This window comes from Anastrepha ludens, chromosome 6, assembly GCF_028408465.1.
Source record: "Anastrepha ludens isolate Willacy chromosome 6, idAnaLude1.1, whole genome shotgun sequence".
Classification (NCBI taxonomy): Eukaryota; Metazoa; Arthropoda; class Insecta; order Diptera; family Tephritidae; genus Anastrepha; species Anastrepha ludens.
In genome coordinates, this window is record NC_071502.1 from 11,600,805 (window position 1) to 11,622,028 (window position 21,224).

The following is a 21,224-nucleotide window of genomic DNA, read 5'->3' on the forward strand; positions in this document are numbered from 1 at the left end:
TACTGCTGTTGTTTGTTGTGTTTGTAATTCTCATTTTGTTTTCCATTCTTTTTTGTTTACCAGCGCATCGTGTGTAGGGGGGCGGGCCGAAATAAACAGGAACGGGTATACCCTTGGGGACGGTGCCCCTACCCCAGTTCCCTGAGGCCTGTTCTTCGCTTTACCGGTCCCGGAAAACACGGACGGACCGGAGCTCACCCGGGGCAACGCATACTACTACCTCTGCGTCCAATACACACTCCCTGACTAGGGCCCGAAGGGGCTGGTCACTGATACACCCCGCAGCTAACACCTCGGAAGAGCAAGCTCACATCACTCCCTTCACTTCAACAACAGAGATGGTTCTTGAAGTGATGAGAGACTCCCAGTGCGCCACGGCATATACCGGTCAGTTAGCAGCCGCACCTAACATGGTGAACAGACGCTGACCAGGAAGCCGTCCACTATGGAAACCGCCGATTTTTTTTTTTTTTTTTTTTTTTTTTTCTGCCCCCGGAAGCCTCATCGGATGGGCTGTCATTTAGCCGCCTCCTCCGCTTCTGGCCGCTCATTGTCGGGGATTGCTTATTCGTTTAAACTTATTTCGCAACTAACCTGCTACTACAGGCCTTCCGGCTATCCGCAACCTGCCGACCCCCACGGTTGCTTAGAGCCCAGCTTTGTCGTTCAGCCAGATGGAATGAACAACGACCGTGTGGAATGAACAACGACCGTGCAGCGTGTATACGTTGCTTTAGTATTTTTTTCCTCGCGTTCGTGCAGGTTGATAGTAGTTGGTGAAAGTTTGATTGTATTGGATAGCAGTTGGTTGTTTGGTTTTTGCTATTTAGTGTTGATTCAGCTAAAAGAGACATTTCTATCATTTATTAATATTTCATTGTATAATAAATATTTGCCTGTACATACACTTAAAAATCTGCCTATAATAATAAATAAAAATATAAATTGGAAAACCCCAAACGTTTTTAAGGTTGAGTTCGTTTCCGTTGTTCATTTGACCTTCAGTGAATAAATTCAGTCAAATACTTTCAGGCCAAAGTTGCATAACTCCCTCAGTTTTCGTCTGATTTGCTTGAAATTTTGACAGAAGGCGTCAACCTTTTCAAATATGTTAAAAACAGAACAATCTGGTTAAAACGAAAAATCGGTCAAATTAGCCTCCCTAGTACCTAGTTTCTGGTGTCCTGGTGGTGTCCTGGTTAGCTTCTTTCAGTAAAAGTGCTATAACTCCCTCAATTTTGCCGAAATTTCAAAGCAATCAAAGCTCACTGAAATTGAGGGAGTTATAGCATTTTTACTGAAAGAAGTTACATTCCCATGGCAGCCGGTGCCACGTTACCGGAATGACTCGGACTTTCTCCGAGCAACGTCTTCCGCCCCAGTAAACTAGCCCTCTCTAGTGAATCGTTAGTTAACCAGGGCAACTTGAAATTTTTGACGTCTTCTAAGGCTACCTGGGCTTTTAAAATTTTTTTTTTCTCTGACGTCATCATCGTATTTTGCTCCACCAGAAGAAGAATGCACTAACCGAGCTGGACTTTGAAACAAATTATATAAATCCTCTTAATAAAAACAACAACTGCCATGTATTTTTCTTTTATTTTGCTTATTAATTACAGTAACAAAGTTGACAATGCTCCCACATATATACGTAAATTTTAAAAGATACACACACATATATATAAAAAATTGTAAAAATGCATATTAAGTGTGTAACTATTTTAAAATGTGTTACAATCTTTTTTTCTCGGTCAAGCGAGCAATAATGGCATACAAAATATAAAATTTCTTAATGCATAAGTTTTGGTGTCTGCATTGCGGCATAAATGAAAAAGGATATTAATAATTTGGTGTTTTTGTACAATATTTGTTCTCACATTGGTACACTTATGCATAAGCACATATAATTTATATAAGTATTTAAATATAAGTATTGAAACTACACGTCGTGAGATGTAGCGGACTGCTTGTTCCTCAACTGATGGAAATAGGAGTAGACCAGATACGCGAAATAACACAAAATCACTGAAATCAAAGAATGAAAAATAAGAAATGTTTAACTCATGGAACTTATGGGAATCAAATTCACACACAAAACACCAACAAAAAAAAAAGCCAAAAAAACCACATATGTATATGTATACATACGAGCGCTGTGCGACTATCTAAAGGCAAAGGTGCGTGGAGTGGGAAATGAAAAAATGAAATAAAAACATAACAAACATTTTTTGGTGAGGATTTTGTATAGTTATATTTGATTTCGCATAAAGTTTTTTCAGAGAAGTTTTTGAAGGTATACATTCTGTCCAAAAAGTAGCGGGAACTGTTCAATAAAACGCAAAATAGTTGTTTAATCTTCAAAATTTATTTTGTCGCCTTCAAAATAAGCTCCATTCGAAGCAATACACGTATGCCGACGATTAGCATCAGTCATCAAAACACCTTTTAATCGCGTTTGAAGAGATATTCTTCAGCTCCTTCAGCGAATTCTCCTTAATTGCCTCTATCGACTCAAAGCGGCATCCGCGGAGTGACAATTTAAGTGTTGGGAAAAAGACAGGGGGCTGGCTAAATCCGGTGAATACGGTGGTTGTTCGGTGATATTTGATGAGTTTTGACGTGATAACGTCTTATAATTCGATTTAACAGGCTGCACGCACGAAAAAATGTGTCGTTACCTTGCTCATTAGTGTTACCTTGCTCATATGTAGTTACCTTGCTCATTGCCGTTACCTTGCTCATTTGTCGTTACCTTGCTTATTGCATTGAATGAACTGCAAGCGAAAGCACGGAACGAACGACAAAGCTAACGAACGGCAACGTTCGACATCTTGCTCTCTCCTACTTAAGTGAGCGTATATATGTATGTATATGCGCATATGTACATATATAAATTCACGTATTTGTATTTGCATATGCCTTCTTATTGATTATTATTAATTTGATTCACTTGAAGAATTTAAAATAAAACCAAGTTTGTTAATAATACCTGTTGTTTTAATGTTATTATTATTAATTTTTTTATTATATATGAAGGAAAAGATGTATGGCAATATTTACCATATACATTATAAGATATGTTGTCTATACTAATATTATAAAGAGGAAAACTTTATTTGTTTGTAATGAAGAGGCTCAAAAACTACTGGACCGATTTTAAAAATTCTTTCACCATTCGAAAGCTACATCCTCCACGAGTAACATGGATTATATTTTATTTTGGAAATAGGGCTCGAGATATAGGTCAAAACGTGGACCCGGGTAACCTTCGGATGTGTATGTACAATATGGGTATCAAATGGAAGCTGTTGGTGAATGCTTTAGTCCAGAGTATTTTTCATGCCGCTCCGAGACTAGGGTCTCGAGATAGAGACCAAAACGTGGACCCTAGAATGTGTTTGTACAATATGGATATCAAATGGAAGCTGTTGGTGAATGCTTTAGTACAGAGTATTTTTCATGCCGCTCCGTGACTGGGGTCTCGAGATATAGGTCAAAACGTGGACCCGGGTAACCTTTGGTTGTGTATGTACAATATGGGTATCAAATGAAAGCTGTTGATAAGTGCTTTAATACGGGGTAATTTGTTATGTTATGTTATGTAATGTTATGTTATGTTATGTTATGTTATGTTATGTTATGTTATGTTGTGTTGTGTTGTGTTGTGTTGTGTTGTGTTGTGTTGTGTTGTGTTGTGTTGTGTTGTGTTGTGTTGTGTTGTGTTGTGTTGTGTTGTGTTGTGTTGTGTTGTGTTGTGTTGTGTTGTGTTGTGTTGTGTTGTGTTGTGTTGTGTTGTGTTGTGTTGTGTTGTGTTGTGTTGTGTTGTGTTGTGTTGTGTTGTGTTGTGTTGTGTTGTGTTATGTTGTGTTATGTTATGTTATGTTATGTTATGTTATGTTATGTTATGTTATGTTTTGTTATGTTAAAGTATTGTATATTATGTTATGTTAATGTTAACTCATTCTCTATATCCATACAAAATATCTATCAAACAAATAAAATTAAAATTTTCTTTTGAAAAATGCAACCATTCAATCAGTATTTTCTTATGACGTTATCACGTTAAACTATCGTCAGTAAACCGACTTTACAGACAACCTCTTTTTGGTCAAAAAAGTGTTCACAATATGAGCCTTGTGAGACGGTGTGTTATAATGGTGCAAGATCCATGAGTTTTCTTTCCACAAATTGCACCGTTTCCTACGCACATTCTCTCTCAAAAGTTGCAAAACTGCCAAATAATATTCTTTGTTTACCGTAAAATCTTTGGAACGAATTTCGAGCGCACAACACCATGACAATCAAGGAAAACGAGTAGCGTGACTTTCACTTCTGACCGACTTTGATGTGGTTTTTTGGGTTTCGGCTCATGTGGATAGCACCATTCAGACCCTTGTTGACTGGTTAACTGGTATGCTTGTCAAACTCATATACCCACGTCTCATCACCTGTTATGATGCGCTGGATAAACGTTGGGTCCGAATTCACTTGCTCAAGCATGTCTTCCGCCACCGTCTTCCGATGATTTTTTTGAAAGAAATTCAACTCCTTTGGAACGAGTCGAGCAGCCACGCGTCTCATGCCCAGTTGATGGTGTAAAATGTTGCGATTTGATTCGTGACGCACGCTAAAGTCAGGAGCTACCTCCCTCAAACTTAAATGATGGTTTTCCAGCTCAATTTCCTTGACTTTGTCGACGTTTTCATCCGTTGAAGACGTATATGGGCGACCAAATTGGCAAAAAAAAATTTAGACAAACAGTCCGTGTCAGAAAAAAGGAAAGGCGATTATTCATGAAGTATAAAAGATATATATTTAAAATTTGTTTACATGAAAGTATGTAAAAAACTACGAGTCACAATCGTTGAGTAAAGCCTGGCATCTTCTTCATTCGTTGCATCTTCAACCAGTTTTTCTGGGTGACTCGTCGACAAACAGGACTAGACTTTGCGAACTTGACGCACGAGTTGCTTTAAATCATGGACTGACCTTCTGGCAAGATGCGTTTTCATAGTTCCCCACACATTTTCAATGGTGTTGGCGTCTGGACTGGAAAGGCCAATTCAATACTGTGACACCATTTTCTTGTTTTCTTGTTTTTCAATGTGTTTTTCTGAGAGCAATGATTTTGACGATGTGGGACGGTAGGATATGTTCGCCTCCTTCAGTAGACGTTCGATGATGTTGATACACACATCTATCCAATGTTTAGCAAGAACTGATCGTGTTTGGCGTAGTCACAAAGAACGCTCCCACTTAAAAAGTGGGACGAGTCTTTATTATCGGGGAAGAGCTTTAGAGCAAACCTGCCGACTAAAGGTTCCTTTTAAATATTGTAAAAGATTTTTTTAAATTTAGTTAGGGCAAATGACTGCCTTCCAACTACCAGGCTAAGACTGAATTGCCCGCCTTCTGATAGAATGGCTTTATTTTATACTTTCTTTTTGTCTTCTCATCAATAAAATATATAATTACAACTAAACATTGTTACAAGTAAAAATCAATAACAAAATTATAAATTAAAAAAAAAGATTATACAATAATATTTTGCTCAGGCTGACTTAAATTTTGCTTAGGCAGACTTACTTGACAGTAAGCTATGGTTTTGCTTTGGAGTGAGGTATCATATGACAGAAAAAATGTATTTGGTGTGCGCCATGTGTTTACTTATGTTTTGGGTTTCAAAAAAAAAAGAAAAAGAATTTTGTCATTGAAATTAAAGTGTTTATTTGACAACAATGGCATTGACATTGAAATGGTTTAAATAATTTAAGTTTGAGTTCATTTACCTATTAAAAATATATTTAAAGAATTCGAAAGAAGTTTGAAAGTGAAGTGAAGGTACTCTACACTTTGCCGTCACTCGCTTCAAGCTGCGCTCAGAAAGGTCATCAAAATTTTCGATCTATTTATGCCGCTGATTCCACATCACAACAAACTTTTTAGATTTTCGAATTACTTTTGCAGCCGCGGCGAAAGATAATTTCACCTCTTTCGAATGCGTGCATAAAAATACCGCCTCAAAACGTTTCGCGCACTTCTCACTCATTTTGGTTTGGTTGTGTTTACTGGAAAGTTTCGCAAGACACTAACCTGAGTTAGCTCAGGCGGCGTAGCCCTTGAGTGGGACTATTGTGCAGCAAAAAGCAGAACGAAATATATCTTGAAGGTTCTTATCTTCTGACCCAGACTGTATGTGTAACGCGCGCTTTTTAAATGAACAATTTCCGATATTTTTTTGACAGAATCTAAATAGCAACCCTCGTGCTAACCAGTTCTTCACTTATCTGATTCAATCGATTCATTTACACTCAATTTTCTTTGGTTTAACGTCGTAGAAACAGCATACGAGTTTTTCTTGGATTTACTAATAAATTAACTCATTGACGTTAATTAACGACATCACCGATTTAGGCAATTTTTTCTCTGCTGCCACGACTACAACATTTCCCTCTTTTCGCTAAACAATGGCATACATTGCCCCGCGCAATCTGAACACTATCTTGATAAAATTAAAAAATAAATGCAAATATTCACCCAGCACCAGAATGTCTTCAAATATATTGATATACACGTTGTCGAAGGACGCAGTTGCGCGAAAATCTCCATAATTGAAAATTACACCAAAGAATTGAATTAACCAGCAGATGAGGAACAGCACGGCAACCACAAGCCAAACCAAGACTAACCAGGCGTTACTCTGTGAAAATAGTTTAAAAGGCAAAGCATAAAAGTAATTTTTATTGAATAAGAATAACAACATTTTGAATTCATAAATATATTTTACTTACCAATAAGGCACCGAAAAGCAATACTAAGGTACTAATCAGCAGCATAATTTCAACTATAAGTGTATAGGTGAAGTGCCAGCCTGAAATTTTATAAAGAAAAACAAAATATATGAATATAAATATAAATATATGCAAATAGGGAATATTTTCAGCTTAATGGAAATTTTACTACTGTCATGAGTGTATGTAAATTACACCAAACTGACTTCTTGGAAAATAATTTGGAAATGGGTAGCTTCTTTCTTCATTTCTAAAACTAAATAATCCTCCGCAGCAACGGCGTAGTGAAACGTTTCTATATTGCACTTTTAGAGCCTTTAGAGTCCAAGTATGAATGCAAGCGCCTATATTTGATGGCTATTAAAGTGACACAGTAAAGCAACTAGGTGACATTATTGGGCTCGCTCGATGGGTGCATTGATAGCATTCCAAATTTGTTCAATTGCATATGCAACAAGTCGAAATGGCGCAAGCCCGTAGCAGGCAAGGTAATCTTCTTAACACGTTCGCGGACGTGAATGCTATAGCATTCGAATTTTAAAGCCATGTAACTTTAAGTTTTTGTAATTAATAAACATTTTAAAGTAATGACCACTTGATTCATTAAGTACTTTCATATAACAGTTAAAATACGATGTTCTGACTACTCTTATAATATAAATATGTGTAATCAGATTTAGGATATTACAAATAGTTTCAAAAACAATTGCCTGTCTATTTGTGCAGCTCTCTGAAATTTTTAGTATCCGCGAACGTGTTAAGATATCAGTACAATCAAAATCTACTGGAATACGAGAAAAGTGTTCTTCTACTTTTATAAATACATTTAGGATATACTGCAAAAAAAAATATATATCGCTCATTTGCTGCAACGTCGTCATAACTCAAAAATTGTGATTTTACAGGAGACGCATTTTTCAGTTTTTAAATTGCTTTATATATATTAAAATTGTATATGAAAAGAAGATTATGGTCAAATTTGCTGAAATAGAACCTGGTTAAGACGTATATGTAAATTAAAGGTTGAAATGTACAATATAATGGACTTTTTCTGTAGCTTCAAAAGTACTCCGAGTTTTTCTTATGACGTTGGTTTTATGGTCTGACATAATTAAAATTGTGACGTTACTGCAAATAACAAAAAGTTTTATAGCTGAAAACCTATTGCAAATTCTGACTTGTGACTGTATTATATTTGCACCTTACTAAACATTATAAGAGAAAAAAATATGGATATTAAATAAAATGTATTGCATTCATAGCATATTTTATTGTAGCATAAAAATTAGCATATTACTTCAGATAAAATAAAGAAACATAAATTCACGTAAAAAATAATATTCATTTTAAATAAAAAGATGAATTGAATAAGGATTACAATTGCTCGTAAAAAGGTCTATAATACTTAGGAATGTGATTTTTCTGTATCAATTCTAGCAGATCTTTTTTTTCGGTCCGATATCTGAGGTTTTGTATAAAATGCTCTTGTCATTGTAATATCCTTCATGTTTTTCTTTTTAATGATATTATTTGCCACCTTAAATTCGTTTTCGTTATAAGATGTTTTAAAGAGAATGGTGTTAGGTGAATCGCGCCGAACTTGCAGAACCACCACTGTGGAAAATTTTGATTGAATCTTCAAAGCACAGTTCCGTAACGTTAAATGGCTATTTTTCCTACATAGCCAAATACCAGTATGATCCAAAAATTACCATCCGTTCTTCTTCTGTAAATTTTTCGAAACATTTTCGCTTACACTTCTCTGTACATGGAGGTTCAATTTTTCTCTCTTTTCGAACTTTTTGACACGTAGACCTCATTTTGTATTCTTTTCCACTATTTCTCAACTTTTTGTTTACATTTCTTACCCAATTACTCTCATTTCGTTTACGCTTTACTCCTTTTTTTAGTGGACTCGTTAAAATCATCGGAGTTTCGACGTCGGTTGTGTTAGCCTCAGAACTGTCTGATGTTGAATTTGGTTCGCAGTGACTGTGGCCCCTATTATGAGTTGTATTCGATCTTCGATATTCGCTGGTTGTCGAAGATCGAAAATCGAATGTCAATTTGGTATTATGAGCGGTGCAACTCTATCGAAATTTTCGTTGTTTACCGAATTTAGAGTCGAATGCAATTTTGCTTTCGATCGTGTAGCGTATAGTGGGAAAACTTGTTAAAGTGTAAGTTGTTTGCGATTATTTATGGTTTTATAGTAACCAAATAATAAATATATACTAATTTTGTTAATATTATGCGGGGCGAAAGTCGTGAATACCAAACAACAATTAGAAAGGCGAATCCACAATTCGCAAAAGGGATTTGCACCAAACTTCAAGCAGCAAAAAAATGGGAGGAATTTACAACGGAGCTGAATTGCTTGGGACCACCAGTGAGAACGGCAGCAAAATGGATTAAGCTTAATAATGGTTTTTTTTTGTGATGTTTATAGAAATACATTTTCATATTTTTTTCGAATGACGAATAATTGAATAAAGAAAATTTATAACAAAAATGAAACAGAAAGTGTGGTGTAAAGGTTTCTATTTAATACTTTTTAGATTTTTCTATAATATTCTCAAAATTTCATTTCTTATGTTTTCTAATTCTCCGTTATTTGACTCCACTTCAATATCTTCAGCATCATCGTACACATTGGGTTGAGCAAGTCCTAGCATACCTTCATTACCAATACTCAATTGGTACGATCCCTGAGCACAAACTCGCAGAACTGTGGCTAGCTTTAAAATATTTGGAATCAATTTGGCTCGGGTGCACTGCTGCAACTGGTTTTCTGTACTGGACAGTAGGTTCACAAACGGCTCTTTAGACAATCTAAAGTTCTTTAAAAATCTGTAAGGAAATTTCTGTAATATTAAGTACGTCAACACATTTTGAAAGCTCTAAATTTACTCAGTGGAAGCCATTTCTAGGTGGTTGGATGCGTCCCTCAACTGTTTCCTACTTCTAGCTAGTTCCACTAATCTTTCATCGTCCGATGAATCGTCGAACCACAACTCCGTTGTACTCATTTTCACAAAAAATACTTTTTTTACCTTTTAAAAATAATGTTAGCAAAGAATTTCAACACAATCGGTTTTTCTTTTATTTTGATTTGCTGTATCAGCTGAGAAAAAATTATCTATTGTAAATGCGTCGAGCGATCGAAATTCACAATAGTCCTATTCTTCAACGAATGAGCACCATAATACCAAATGAAAATTCGTTCGATCAGCACTTTCGACTACAGTCGAAGATCGAATGTTGCTCATAATAGGGGTCTGTTACTCTTACTGACAATATCGGGTGGAATGTATGTGGTATCACGTACGGAATCGTCATCATCCTCAGAAAATGAGCTCGAGCTTAATGAGTCTGATTTCATTTCAACAAAATTCACTGTTGATGTACTTTTTATCTGGCATTCTTTACCCTTTCCATCTTGTTTTTTAAACCCATTCCCACCATTTTGGCGGATCGAGAATTAGTTTCCATTATTTTTTGACTAAAAATGACAACAATACTGACATAAATGGAAATGATTCATAGCAAATAATTTATACTTAAAAAATATTTAGTGCAAGAATGTCATAACAGTGAATAGTTCTTTAATACACTATGGCTTCACCAATACATCTTATTTGTAATAGTGTTTCAAAACAAAATAGTACTGAAATAAAAATTATTATTTTCTGCAAAAACGTCATAACACTCAAAAACACTACAGGAATTCACTCAAATTTGTACATGCACAACGTCATATCTTAAAATAATGCAATACACACGATAGAGAAAGAGATATAAAACTGAACTTACCTTTTATTAATATTGTCACAAAACGAAATATGACACTTTTCTAGAGAACTGCACTATGTTAACCACACAAAAGCCGACGCACAACTGAGATAATACGTTGTTGCAAATACGACGCAATAGGATATGTAATTAGAGCGAAAGGCATCTATCGCGATGCTGCGTGAAATGTTAAAACTTCGGATATAACACTTTGTCAGTTGATCAAACATATTATTTCCGATATATTAGTGATGTTAACTAAAATTTTGCGATTTTTGAGTTATGACGACGTTGCAGCAAATGAGCGATATATACTTCTGCTCAAATATGAACGAGACTTTATCAATAAAACGGTCCGCGGATGACATATGGCAAAAATAAATTTTTTGTTGGATGGTAGGACTGTTATAAGCTTACATGGCCAATTTCAGCGTGATATGTCACATATTTTGTTTTCTGTGCTACTGTAAACAAGTCAAGCTCGAGTGTGTTCTTCGAATTTAACGATGGAAATTCAAGTTGAACAAAGAATTTGTTTGAAATTTTGTTATTCCAACAAAGTTTCGGCTTCAGACACCTTAAAAATGTTGCAGACAACCTATGGAGACTCTGCTCTATCGCGTGCACGTGTTTTCCAGTGGTACAAATCGTTAAAAGAGGGCCGTACATCGGTTGAAAACTTGCCTCATGAACGTCGTCCAGCAACATCAGTAAACAACGAAAACATCGGAAAAGTAAAGGAAATTGTGCTTGAAAATCGCACAAATCGCATAATCGGTTAACGCTGAATATTATTTAGACGTTTTAAAGCGTTTGCGCGAGAACATTCGTCTTAAAAGGAAGGAATTGTGGGACAACAAGTCATGGTTCTTGCATCACGATAATGCACCAGCTCACATATCACGTCTTGTTCCGCAAGCACCGTATTCGCCTGATATGGCTCCATGTAACTTTTTCCTGTTTCCCAAGCTCAAGTTGCCGCTCCGTGGAAAACATTTTGAGACAATTGAAGTCATAAAAGAGAATTCGAAGAAGGAACAGAAATCCATACCGAAATCGGCCTTCCAGAAATGCTATGATGATTGGAAAAAACGTTGGCATATGTGTATCGCCTCCAATGGTGATTACTTTGAAGGAGATAAAATAAAAGTTGAACAATAATTAACCGTTTGTGTTTTATTAAATCAGTCTCGTTCATATTTGAGCAGAAGTACATATATAACACCTCAACATTTTTACCAATTTAGAATCTTTTTTCGTTTTAATGTTCATTATTATTTTTGATTTGTTTTTTATACAACTATGACTCATTGTCTAGCAAAAAATCATATCAGCGCACATTTCAAACTATATAATATATAAAAATTAGAAAAATTAGAAAATGTTCATCAAAATCTCAAACTTTTTAATCAGAATTAAAAAACAAAATTTTTGGCACGCAATTTTATAACCCACTAAATTTTAGTATAATAAAGTGCAAGTTCGAAGTTGCTACAAAATCTCGTTGATTTTGTATAATTTTTTTCTTGACGGTGCTGCGTATTTTTTCCATATCCAAAAAAAAAAATTATGGATAAAAATTTGATGAACATTTTTCGAAGTTTTCCAATTTTTGTATAAAGATTGAAATTTGGCAACCATATTGGGTTGCTGTTGGACAATGAGCTATATTTTCATAAAAAATTATTAAATTAAAAAAAATAAATGCATATACAAAATTGTTAAAGTGCTTAGGTGCTACATATATTTTTTTTACGAGCTGTATGGGATCAATGCTTTTTATGTGCCTCATCCAAACCCCCAGATTCCTTAATAAATCTAAGATAGGGTTGGGTTAGGCTAAGCGTATGTGCCTTTCTTCCAGCCGCATTCGGCCGAGATGTCTTAACTTTCTTCGCGCTATAACGTCGCATAAACGATAGAAGTCAGTGGACCAGTGGACCGCTCCAGTAGGGACTTCGTCTGGCGTAGCCCCATAATTTGGTGCCAACTTACGTCTTTAAGGGGACTGAATTGGCTTCAGAGACCTCCTACCCAGTCATTGGCATCCCTCTGATAGTTGGTACAAACTATTTTTCAGGAAAGCACAGAAAAGATGGAGCTCCATTTTTTCATGTGCTACTTCGAAAACCCTTTGGCCTCAGTATAATATACGGAGGACTCAGAAAGTCCTGGAGACTCCACGCCATTTAATTTCCGAACTCGTAGCTGTGTTTACCCGTCACTGGACGATCGGGACACACGCGAAAAAGCTAGGGTTACCATTTAACCCTCATTGGAGAAGCTGTGAAGACCTTTCAGAGAAGGAGACTCTAGAGCACTTTCTCCGTAAATGTCCGGGATGGCAGCTAAACGATTGGTCACTGGGTGCTCCTTTTCTCGACAGCCGGCCAATCTAAACCCCATAAATCTTCTTCATTATATCAACAGCTCTGGTTGGCTGTAGATATCTGCCTTTTGGAGGTCTCGTAGTGGTACCAGAACGACTTCTAAGCTTCCCCTTGGTGGTGTGTTGTCCTATATCAAGCAAGGGGAGATTCGCTAGTTCGTGCCTTATGGTGAAAAGATTTTTAATGGTGTGGCCAAAATCAGACCGTTGGCCGGCTCTCAACGAATGAGAATGAGCTGATTGGCGGATGGACTGACGTAGTTCGGGTAACGAATCTGTTTGTTTACGAAAATACTAAGAATATGTTGGTGTTATACGAAAAAAATCGACCAATGACACTTCGCTGCCGTCTCAACAACGACAAATTTTACGAGTATGTGAATACATGTGAAACGATAGTGCAGAATTCGGCTCGCGAATCCCCCCGTTACGTGGCAGCCGTAGTTACCCACACAACTTTGTTTTTCAGCACAGTTATTGGCAAACCCAGTAATCTATCATCTTGCTTCGTTTCTAGTTATTACCTCTGTGTCCTGTGACCTAAATGAGCTGGTAAGTAAATACTTCAAAATTACTTGCTTATGTTTAATAAGTTGACGAATACATTTCGTCTTTATGTGTATATGTTTAGGTGTGGGAGTAGGATTTATTCAATGCCACTTGAATGGCATTCTTGTTATCGCAGAATATGGACATCGTTGGCTTCCCAACCAATTTTTTTTTTTAATTATGTTTATTTGTAGAGACTTTGTACATAAAGCTTCCCCATCTATCAGCTATAATGGATATCAACTCCGCGTCAATGCTCGACAATGCAACAGTCTGCCTCTTTGTTGACCACGATATGTGTACATTAAAATCGCTCATTGCTCTGTGAAAATCGTATTCTAGGTATCAAAATAAGAAACTTTGCCGAAGACTCCATACCTCTAAAACGAATTCTGATGTCCCCCAATTTGGGTCGGACGAAAAATCCCAGTTTGACCCATTTAGAGTGCTCCAATCGAGTCCAAATGTTTGACCGACCCCCACTAACTTTGGACGGCCGAACCACCCATGCCAGTGGCACACCCCCTGGAACTCCCCTGGGGGGTTCCCCATACAATCATTTCAAAATATCACCATTTTTGGCCTTTACATGAGAAAAGAAACTAAAAAGTTCGACACAAATTGGGGGACATCAGAATTCGTTTTAGAGGTATGGTTCCTTCGGCAAAGTTTCTTATTTTGATCCCTAGAATATGATTTTCACAGAGCAATGGGCGATTTTTTTGCCTCCTCACAAATCGACCCGGCCTAGTGTACATATGTACATACATACTTTACATTTTACTCTCCATACGTCTATGAGCAGATTGTGGAAGGAATACTTTTTTTTATTATTTTTTCATAACAATTAAAACTGAAAACAATTTGTTTTCCATTTCGTTTGCTGTTTTGAAGAATGGGGAATGATGTCATTTCTTTTTAATTTATTTGACAAATTTAAAAGTCGAAATGAACTAATTTGAGCGTTATTTATGCATACACAGACAATGAGCGCCAAATTCAGCACTGTGAACGACGACGCCACCACCATGGTAGTGGGCAATTGCAGCAGCTCGCCTGACCTAACAATAGCTAACGCGGGTCTGATAAATAGCATAACGTGGCGACCTATGCTATCGCTTGCATCAGACCACTTGCCCATTATCATCTCGATTGAGAGACTTGCCGACTTCGTTTCCGCGAATCACCGGTCCTATTTTAACTTTAAAAAAGCTAATTGGGCCGGCTTCACGGAATTCACCGAGGACACCTTCGCCTCTCTTCCCATCCCCACTGATGTGCGCGTAAGCGAACGCGCATTCCGCGAGGAGCTCACAGCTGCTGCGGCTAGCGTCATTCCAGCTGAAAGTTACAAGGACATTCGTCCTCATTTCCCAGCCGAAGCAGCCAGTTTAGCAAACGAGCGTGACCACCTACGCCAGGCCGATCCCGGGGATCCCCGCATAAGGGATCTCAATTTGGAGATCCGGCAATTGGTAAATCAGCATAAGCGGACCAAATGGGTTGAGCACCTGAAGACTTGTAACCTCACCTCTGGGGTGAGTAAGCTCTGGTCCACCGTTAGGTCCCTGTCGAACCCGACGAAGCACAACGGCAAGGTGGCTATCACCTTCAACGGTTGCACTTCGTCGGACCCGAAGAGATGCGCGAGCTATTTTAGCCGGCTTTTCATACTGCATCCTCTGGGCGACAGAACCAAACGTCGCGCTACCAGAAGGCTGCACAAACTGACGAACGACAGTGCGCCACTTACTTTCTCCAGTGATGAGGTTCAGGGGGCCATCAACAAGTCGAAATCATCGAGAGCCATTGGCCCTGACGGATTAAACGCGCTGATGCTGAAGCATCTGGGACCCCTGGGAGTAGGATTCCTCACAAGGGTCTTCAATCTGTCCCTGGCCACTCTCATCATCCCTGAAAAGTGGAAAGCAGGGAGAGTGGTCCCACTACTGAAACCTAGGAAACCCGCCAACCAAGGGGAGTCTTATAGGCCGATAACTCTCCTTTCCCCAGTAGTGAAGACACTTGAAGCCCTCCTACTCCCACTCTATACGAAACACCTGGCCCCAGCCCCACATCAGCACGGATTCCGACGAGTGCACAGCACCACCACTGCACTCACCGCCATAAACGCCCAGATAAATCGCGGGCTTAACCAAAACCGCCCCTGCGAGAGGACTGTCCTAGTAGCGTTGGACCTGAAGAAGGCTTTCGATACAGTCAGCCATTCCACGCTACTAGATGATATTTACCAGTCGACACTCCCGCCAGGGCTGAAGAGGTGGTCCGCAAACTATCTGAGCGGTCGGCACTCGTCAGTGATATTTCGCGATCAAACTTCAAAGCAGAGAAAGATTAAGCAAGGTGTACCGCAGGGTAGTGTCCTTTCTCCCTTGCTGTTCAACTTCTACATCTCGAAGCTCCCCCAACCACCAGCGGGAGTTTCCCTGATCTCATACGCTGATGACTGCACGATAATGGCGTCGGGCAATGACATCGATGGCCTGTGTTCCAAAGTGAACAACTACCTCACCGACCGTTCTCGCTTTTTCACTGCGAGGAATCTACAACTTTCCCCCACCAAGTCCACGGCGACCCTCTTTACCACCTGGACAAAAGAGGTCAAGCTGTCCCTTAAGGTAAAAGTCGATGACACACCAATTCCGACGGTAAATAACCCCAAAATTTTGGGTGTAACCTTTGACAGCTTGCTCTCCTTCTCTGCGCACACAACCGCAATTGCCACTAAAGTCCAAAATCGCAACAAGGTCCTCGAATCGCTGGCCAGCAGCACTTGGGGCAAAGACAAAGAACTGTTGCTTTCGACATTTAAGGCAATTGGCCGGCCGGTTTTAAACTATGCTGCGCCTGTCTAGTCGCCTGGAACTAGTGATTCGCAGTGGACAAAGCTACAGACATGTCAGAATACCGCCATTCGGACAGCGACCGGGTGCCTCCTGATGTCCCCGATTCAACATCTACATAACGAGGCACAAATGCTCCCAGTAGCGGAGCACAACAAACTGCTCAGCAAGCAATTCCTGCTGGGATGCTACCGCAGGTTTCACCCCTGCAGACACCTGCTTGAGCCTGAGCCGCCTACCAGGCACGTCAGGAGACACCTCTTAGACTACGCTGACGAAATCTAGGACAAAACTGACCGCAACCTACTGGACCGGACAGTATTTAGACAGTCAATAAACGACATCCACCGGGAGACCGTTACCACCTTCATGAACTCCCGTCCTGTGAATGCAGTAATCTGAGTCCAACCACCACCGATTGCAGACGACTCCAGCTTCCCCGTGAGACTCGTGTAACACTGACACAATTACGTTCTGGATACTGTAGCAGGTTAAACTCCTACATATCCAGAATCGACCCCGACATACCAAACACATGTCCGGCATGTGAAGGTACCCCGCACGACACTAACCACCTCTTCACATGCCCCCTCAAACCGACTCATCTAACCCCCCTCTCCCTCTGGACCCAACCTGTCGAAACAGCATGCTTCCTGGGCCTACCCCTAGATGAGCTAGACGAAGACGACCGATGATATGCCTACACAGACAGGGCTACCTATGCTGTTAAAACAACAACAAGCCCCAAATTCTCAGCGTCGATGCGATGGGGATGCCAGAGCGATGTTGTCGACGCCCACCTCACCACACCACGCCAAGTATAACGAAATTGCAAAGTGGTAAAGAACAATGAGAAGCAGAAAACACAAAAGAAAAAAAAACCATTAAGCAATAAACAAACAGCAAAGCTAGCAATGATGTCAACAAGTGGCAAATGAAATCAACAAAACACAACAACAATTTTTGTGTAATCAGCAGTGCTGAAACAACCGAATGCGATTCTTACTATAATTCATGTTTTAGCGCAAAATATCGAAGAAATTTAATGCTGCGGCCACCCACGTATTACGTCTCAGTTTCATCAGTTTAAAAAAACAAAAAAATAAACAGTATATCAGAGATCATTAATGTTCGCTATATACAGAAGAAGAAGGTGAAACCACAAGCAAAAACAAAAAACAAAACAACACAAAAAAAGCAACACAGAATCTCAATACAAAGCAAACATCGCGCCTATACTACCTTCAGCGGTTTGTGGCTTGCGAAATGTTTTGATGCAATTTGCGACCACTATGCGTGCCAGATATTCTGCAACAACAAAGTGCTGGCTTGCAACTTTATTTGCTTAGTATTTGTTTAGTGGAATTACCGTCTCTTATTCAAGCACTTAAGGAGCATTTGATATATGTATGTACATATGTATTTCCGTTATTTTGATTAAAGTCTGTCCATTTTGACAACTAATGGTTCATAGCATTTTATCTTTTTTTTTGTAAATCTTGGCTTGAATTTACCAAAAATGATGTTTTTGCATTATTTATACTTAAAGCAGCCATTAGTTTCCATATCTATTTGTTTGTTGTTTTCTCTTTTGTTTCACCATTTCATCCGATAGCCCTTTTGCAGAGAACGTGAATGTATTATATTACATTACATTCTCTGTACATTAACGTTCTCTGCCTTTTTGTTTTCACTTACCGCCACGGACCAGTATCATTACGACACCCAGCACCAATATGACCAGACAGAATATCGCTATGCCCAGGCAGGCATTACGCAGGCTGATATTGCATAGCGATTTGTCCGCAGCGAATTTGGGCATCTTCACTTGTTTTTACAAACTGGTTACCAAAAGAATAAAAATTAGTGTTCAAATTCTTTGAAATTTCCACGTACTAATGTATGTACATATGTAAGCTTAGAGTATTTCGAAAGCCGCACAAAGTTCTAAACAATTCACATGATTCAATTGTTTATTATTCACACATGATCAATTTCTCAATTGAGACTGAACATGCTTGGCTGGCTGAGTGAGATCGTCTAGGTGGCAGCTGCTGGATTTTAAAAAATCATGCATGCGAGAGTACAGCAAGTAACTTAGCTGAGAGCTTAAGCAGTTTGCAAGAGCTTCGCATCATTCTGGGACTCTATGGGAGGCTTGATAACAAAATTTTAGCTTGTAATCGGAAGCACAAAGTTAGAGAAAATTGCTCTCAAACAACACAGCGTCCATTACATTGAGTTTGTTCGTCTTTACTATGATATCCGATTTATTTATTTTATTTTATTTTTAATTTAGCTTACATGATAATAAAATTATTAGTAAACTCGAGCAAACGCAGTGCTAGCAGCAAAGGCTTTCGGCTGGCTGGTGATGTCTATTGGATCAGATAAGACGGAGTAGGTCGGTGTCCTTTACAAATGTGTAAATGTTTTATGTTATCTTCAGTGGCATCTTTTAAAAGTTTAAGAGGATCTGTGTTGCTGAAGTGGTAGTGCCTTTGAGAAGCAAGTTCTGGGCAGGATACCAGTAGATGATGCACACTGGCTGTGGCTTGGCAGGGAAGGGACAGCTGTTGGATATACTACCAAGTAATAAGTGTGCGCTAGTTATTATGGTGTGCTCAGTACGGAGCCGTGTGCATAGATGACGCCGTGTGTATGGGGTAATGTGGTTGGTGGGTACCGATGAAGGATAGGGAGGTTTTGTTCGTTTGAGCTTAATGTTCGAATAACGGTGTTCGGTGTTTATAATACGACCATTCACGAAGTAACTACGTTTGCCTCTGTTCATGAATAAGTCGGTATATGTCGCTGGGTAGGATGACTTCAGATGTGATTGTTGGTGTAATGGAAATGTCCTTGGCAATTGTATCTGTCAGTGTGTTACTCTAGATGCCGGAGTGCCCAGGTATCCACATGATTTTGATGCTGCTCCGGTGGGAAATGAGTATGTTTATGTATGTTTTAATACAGTCGATGATTTTGCTTGACTTGTTGTGGTTTTGGATGGCTTGGAAACAGAACAAACTGTTTGTTAAACTAATTTTATTTATTTATAAAATAAATCTGCCTAGTGGAGCGTAGGGAGCTTAAACTTTCGTCTCATCTAACGCATTTTCCAAAGGGGCATACCCAATCCTATCGAAAGTTGCGTAGCCTCAAAGAAGATTCGTTCGCCGTCTAATTCTCATTAAAACAAGAAGGGTAAATGGAATTATATATACATACACATGCCCCACAAAGTCTGCGTTCACCCTACAATAACTTTTTAGTGAATGAAACACACAACCTGATTTTATAATTTTTATAAATTTGTATATATGTATATGTTTATTATATGTTTAAGTTTCAAAAACAAAAATAAATTTCAAGATTCCTCACATAAGTTTTTAGATAACGGTGAATAATGGCTGTAACAAGTAAATAAAGCGACCATAAAGTCTGCGTTCAGTCTAAAAGTCTAATACAAAAACATGATATGCTATATGCAAAAATTAAATCTAATATTTAGTTGGATATCCACGTTGCTTCAGGACTTCACTCAGCCTATTTGGCATTGAACTTACTAGTTTCTCTGTTTCCTCTGCTGTTATCTTCCTCCATTCTGCCTGCATGACACTCCGCAAAACCTCTTTACTAGTAATCACTTGCTGACGTATTCTTTTTTCCTATAGATCCCACAGATGCTCGATGGGGTAAAGATCTGGGGAATGTGGCGGTGTTTTAAGCTGTTTTGGGGCGTTGTACAAGAGCCAAAGCTTAACGATCTTGGCTGTGTGCTTCGGGTCGTTATCTTGTTGAAACCAAAATGTTCTTAATAAGCCCAGATTTTCTGCACTTTGCTTTAAATTCCGTTTTAGTATGTTCACGTATCCCCATTTATCCATCGTCGAATCAATAAATTCTAACTGACCCACCCCATTTGCCGCCATGCAGCCACAAACCATAACCCCGCCATCTCCGTGCTTAACCGTGCCAACAAGATTTTGCTTTTCAAGAGCAGTTCCAGGTTTTCGCCAAACAATTTGACGGCCTTTTATTCCGAATATACAAAATTTACTTTCGTCTGAAAATATTACTTTTTTTCCAGAACTCGGGAGGCTTATTTATGTACTCATTAGCAAACTGAATGCGTTTACGTCTGTTTAGTCCAGTCAAAAGAGACAAAAAAAATAGCCAAGTAAGTAATTTTAGGAGTATGCGAGTTTATGGATTTATTATGTAAAACCCATCACTGTGAACTTAAGTTTGAGTTTTCGGGGTCGGGGGCTGTGTCCCGCGGCCGCCACCTTAGAAATAAGGGTGCAACTCGTTTTTTGCGTTTATCTCGTGAATTCCGAAAGTTACGTTTTAAGATACTTTTTTGTAGACAATAATATTATCTACAACTTTCATTCAAAACTTTTTATTGTAAAATTAATAATAAAAAAGTTATAAACAAAATTACGCGAAAAATTAATGGATGAATTGTTTTAAAGCGTAATAACTTTTTTTTTATAGATTTTATGGAAAATATACATCAGAGCTTTTTTATAGAGCATTCTTTTGTGAACATTTTTGTCTATACGTTTTTTCCGCTATCTTTATTTAGTCTTATGATTTTGAGCTGCTAAGCGGAGCAACCAATACATTAGCGAAGCGCGTACATTATCATTCGTTCTTATTTTGTACGAGATTATTCAGTCTGCATACCACCTACCTACTATATATATATGTATATGTATATATATGGTACGGCGGTAGCCGAATGGGTTGGTGCGCGACTACCAATCTTGCCGAAATTTCAAAGCAATCAAAGCTCACTGGCATTGAGTGAGTTATAGCACTTTTACTGAA

General features: G+C 38.5%; 1 protein-coding gene across 1 annotated transcript; it reads right to left on the reverse strand.

Moving 5' to 3' along the window:
• Positions 1-1,587: 1,587 nt before the first annotated feature.
• LOC128867895 (uncharacterized) lies at positions 1,588-18,386 on the reverse strand. The gene is made up of 4 exons (XM_054109479.1): positions 18,084-18,386; positions 6,792-6,871; positions 6,538-6,700; positions 1,588-2,025 (listed from the first exon to the last, which is right to left on the reverse strand). The coding sequence occupies exons 1-4, from the start codon at positions 18,205-18,207 to the stop codon at positions 1,940-1,942; spliced, it is 453 nt and encodes a 150-aa protein (XP_053965454.1). The 5' UTR covers positions 18,208-18,386; the 3' UTR covers positions 1,588-1,939.
• Between the last annotated feature and the right edge of the window lie 2,838 nt (positions 18,387-21,224).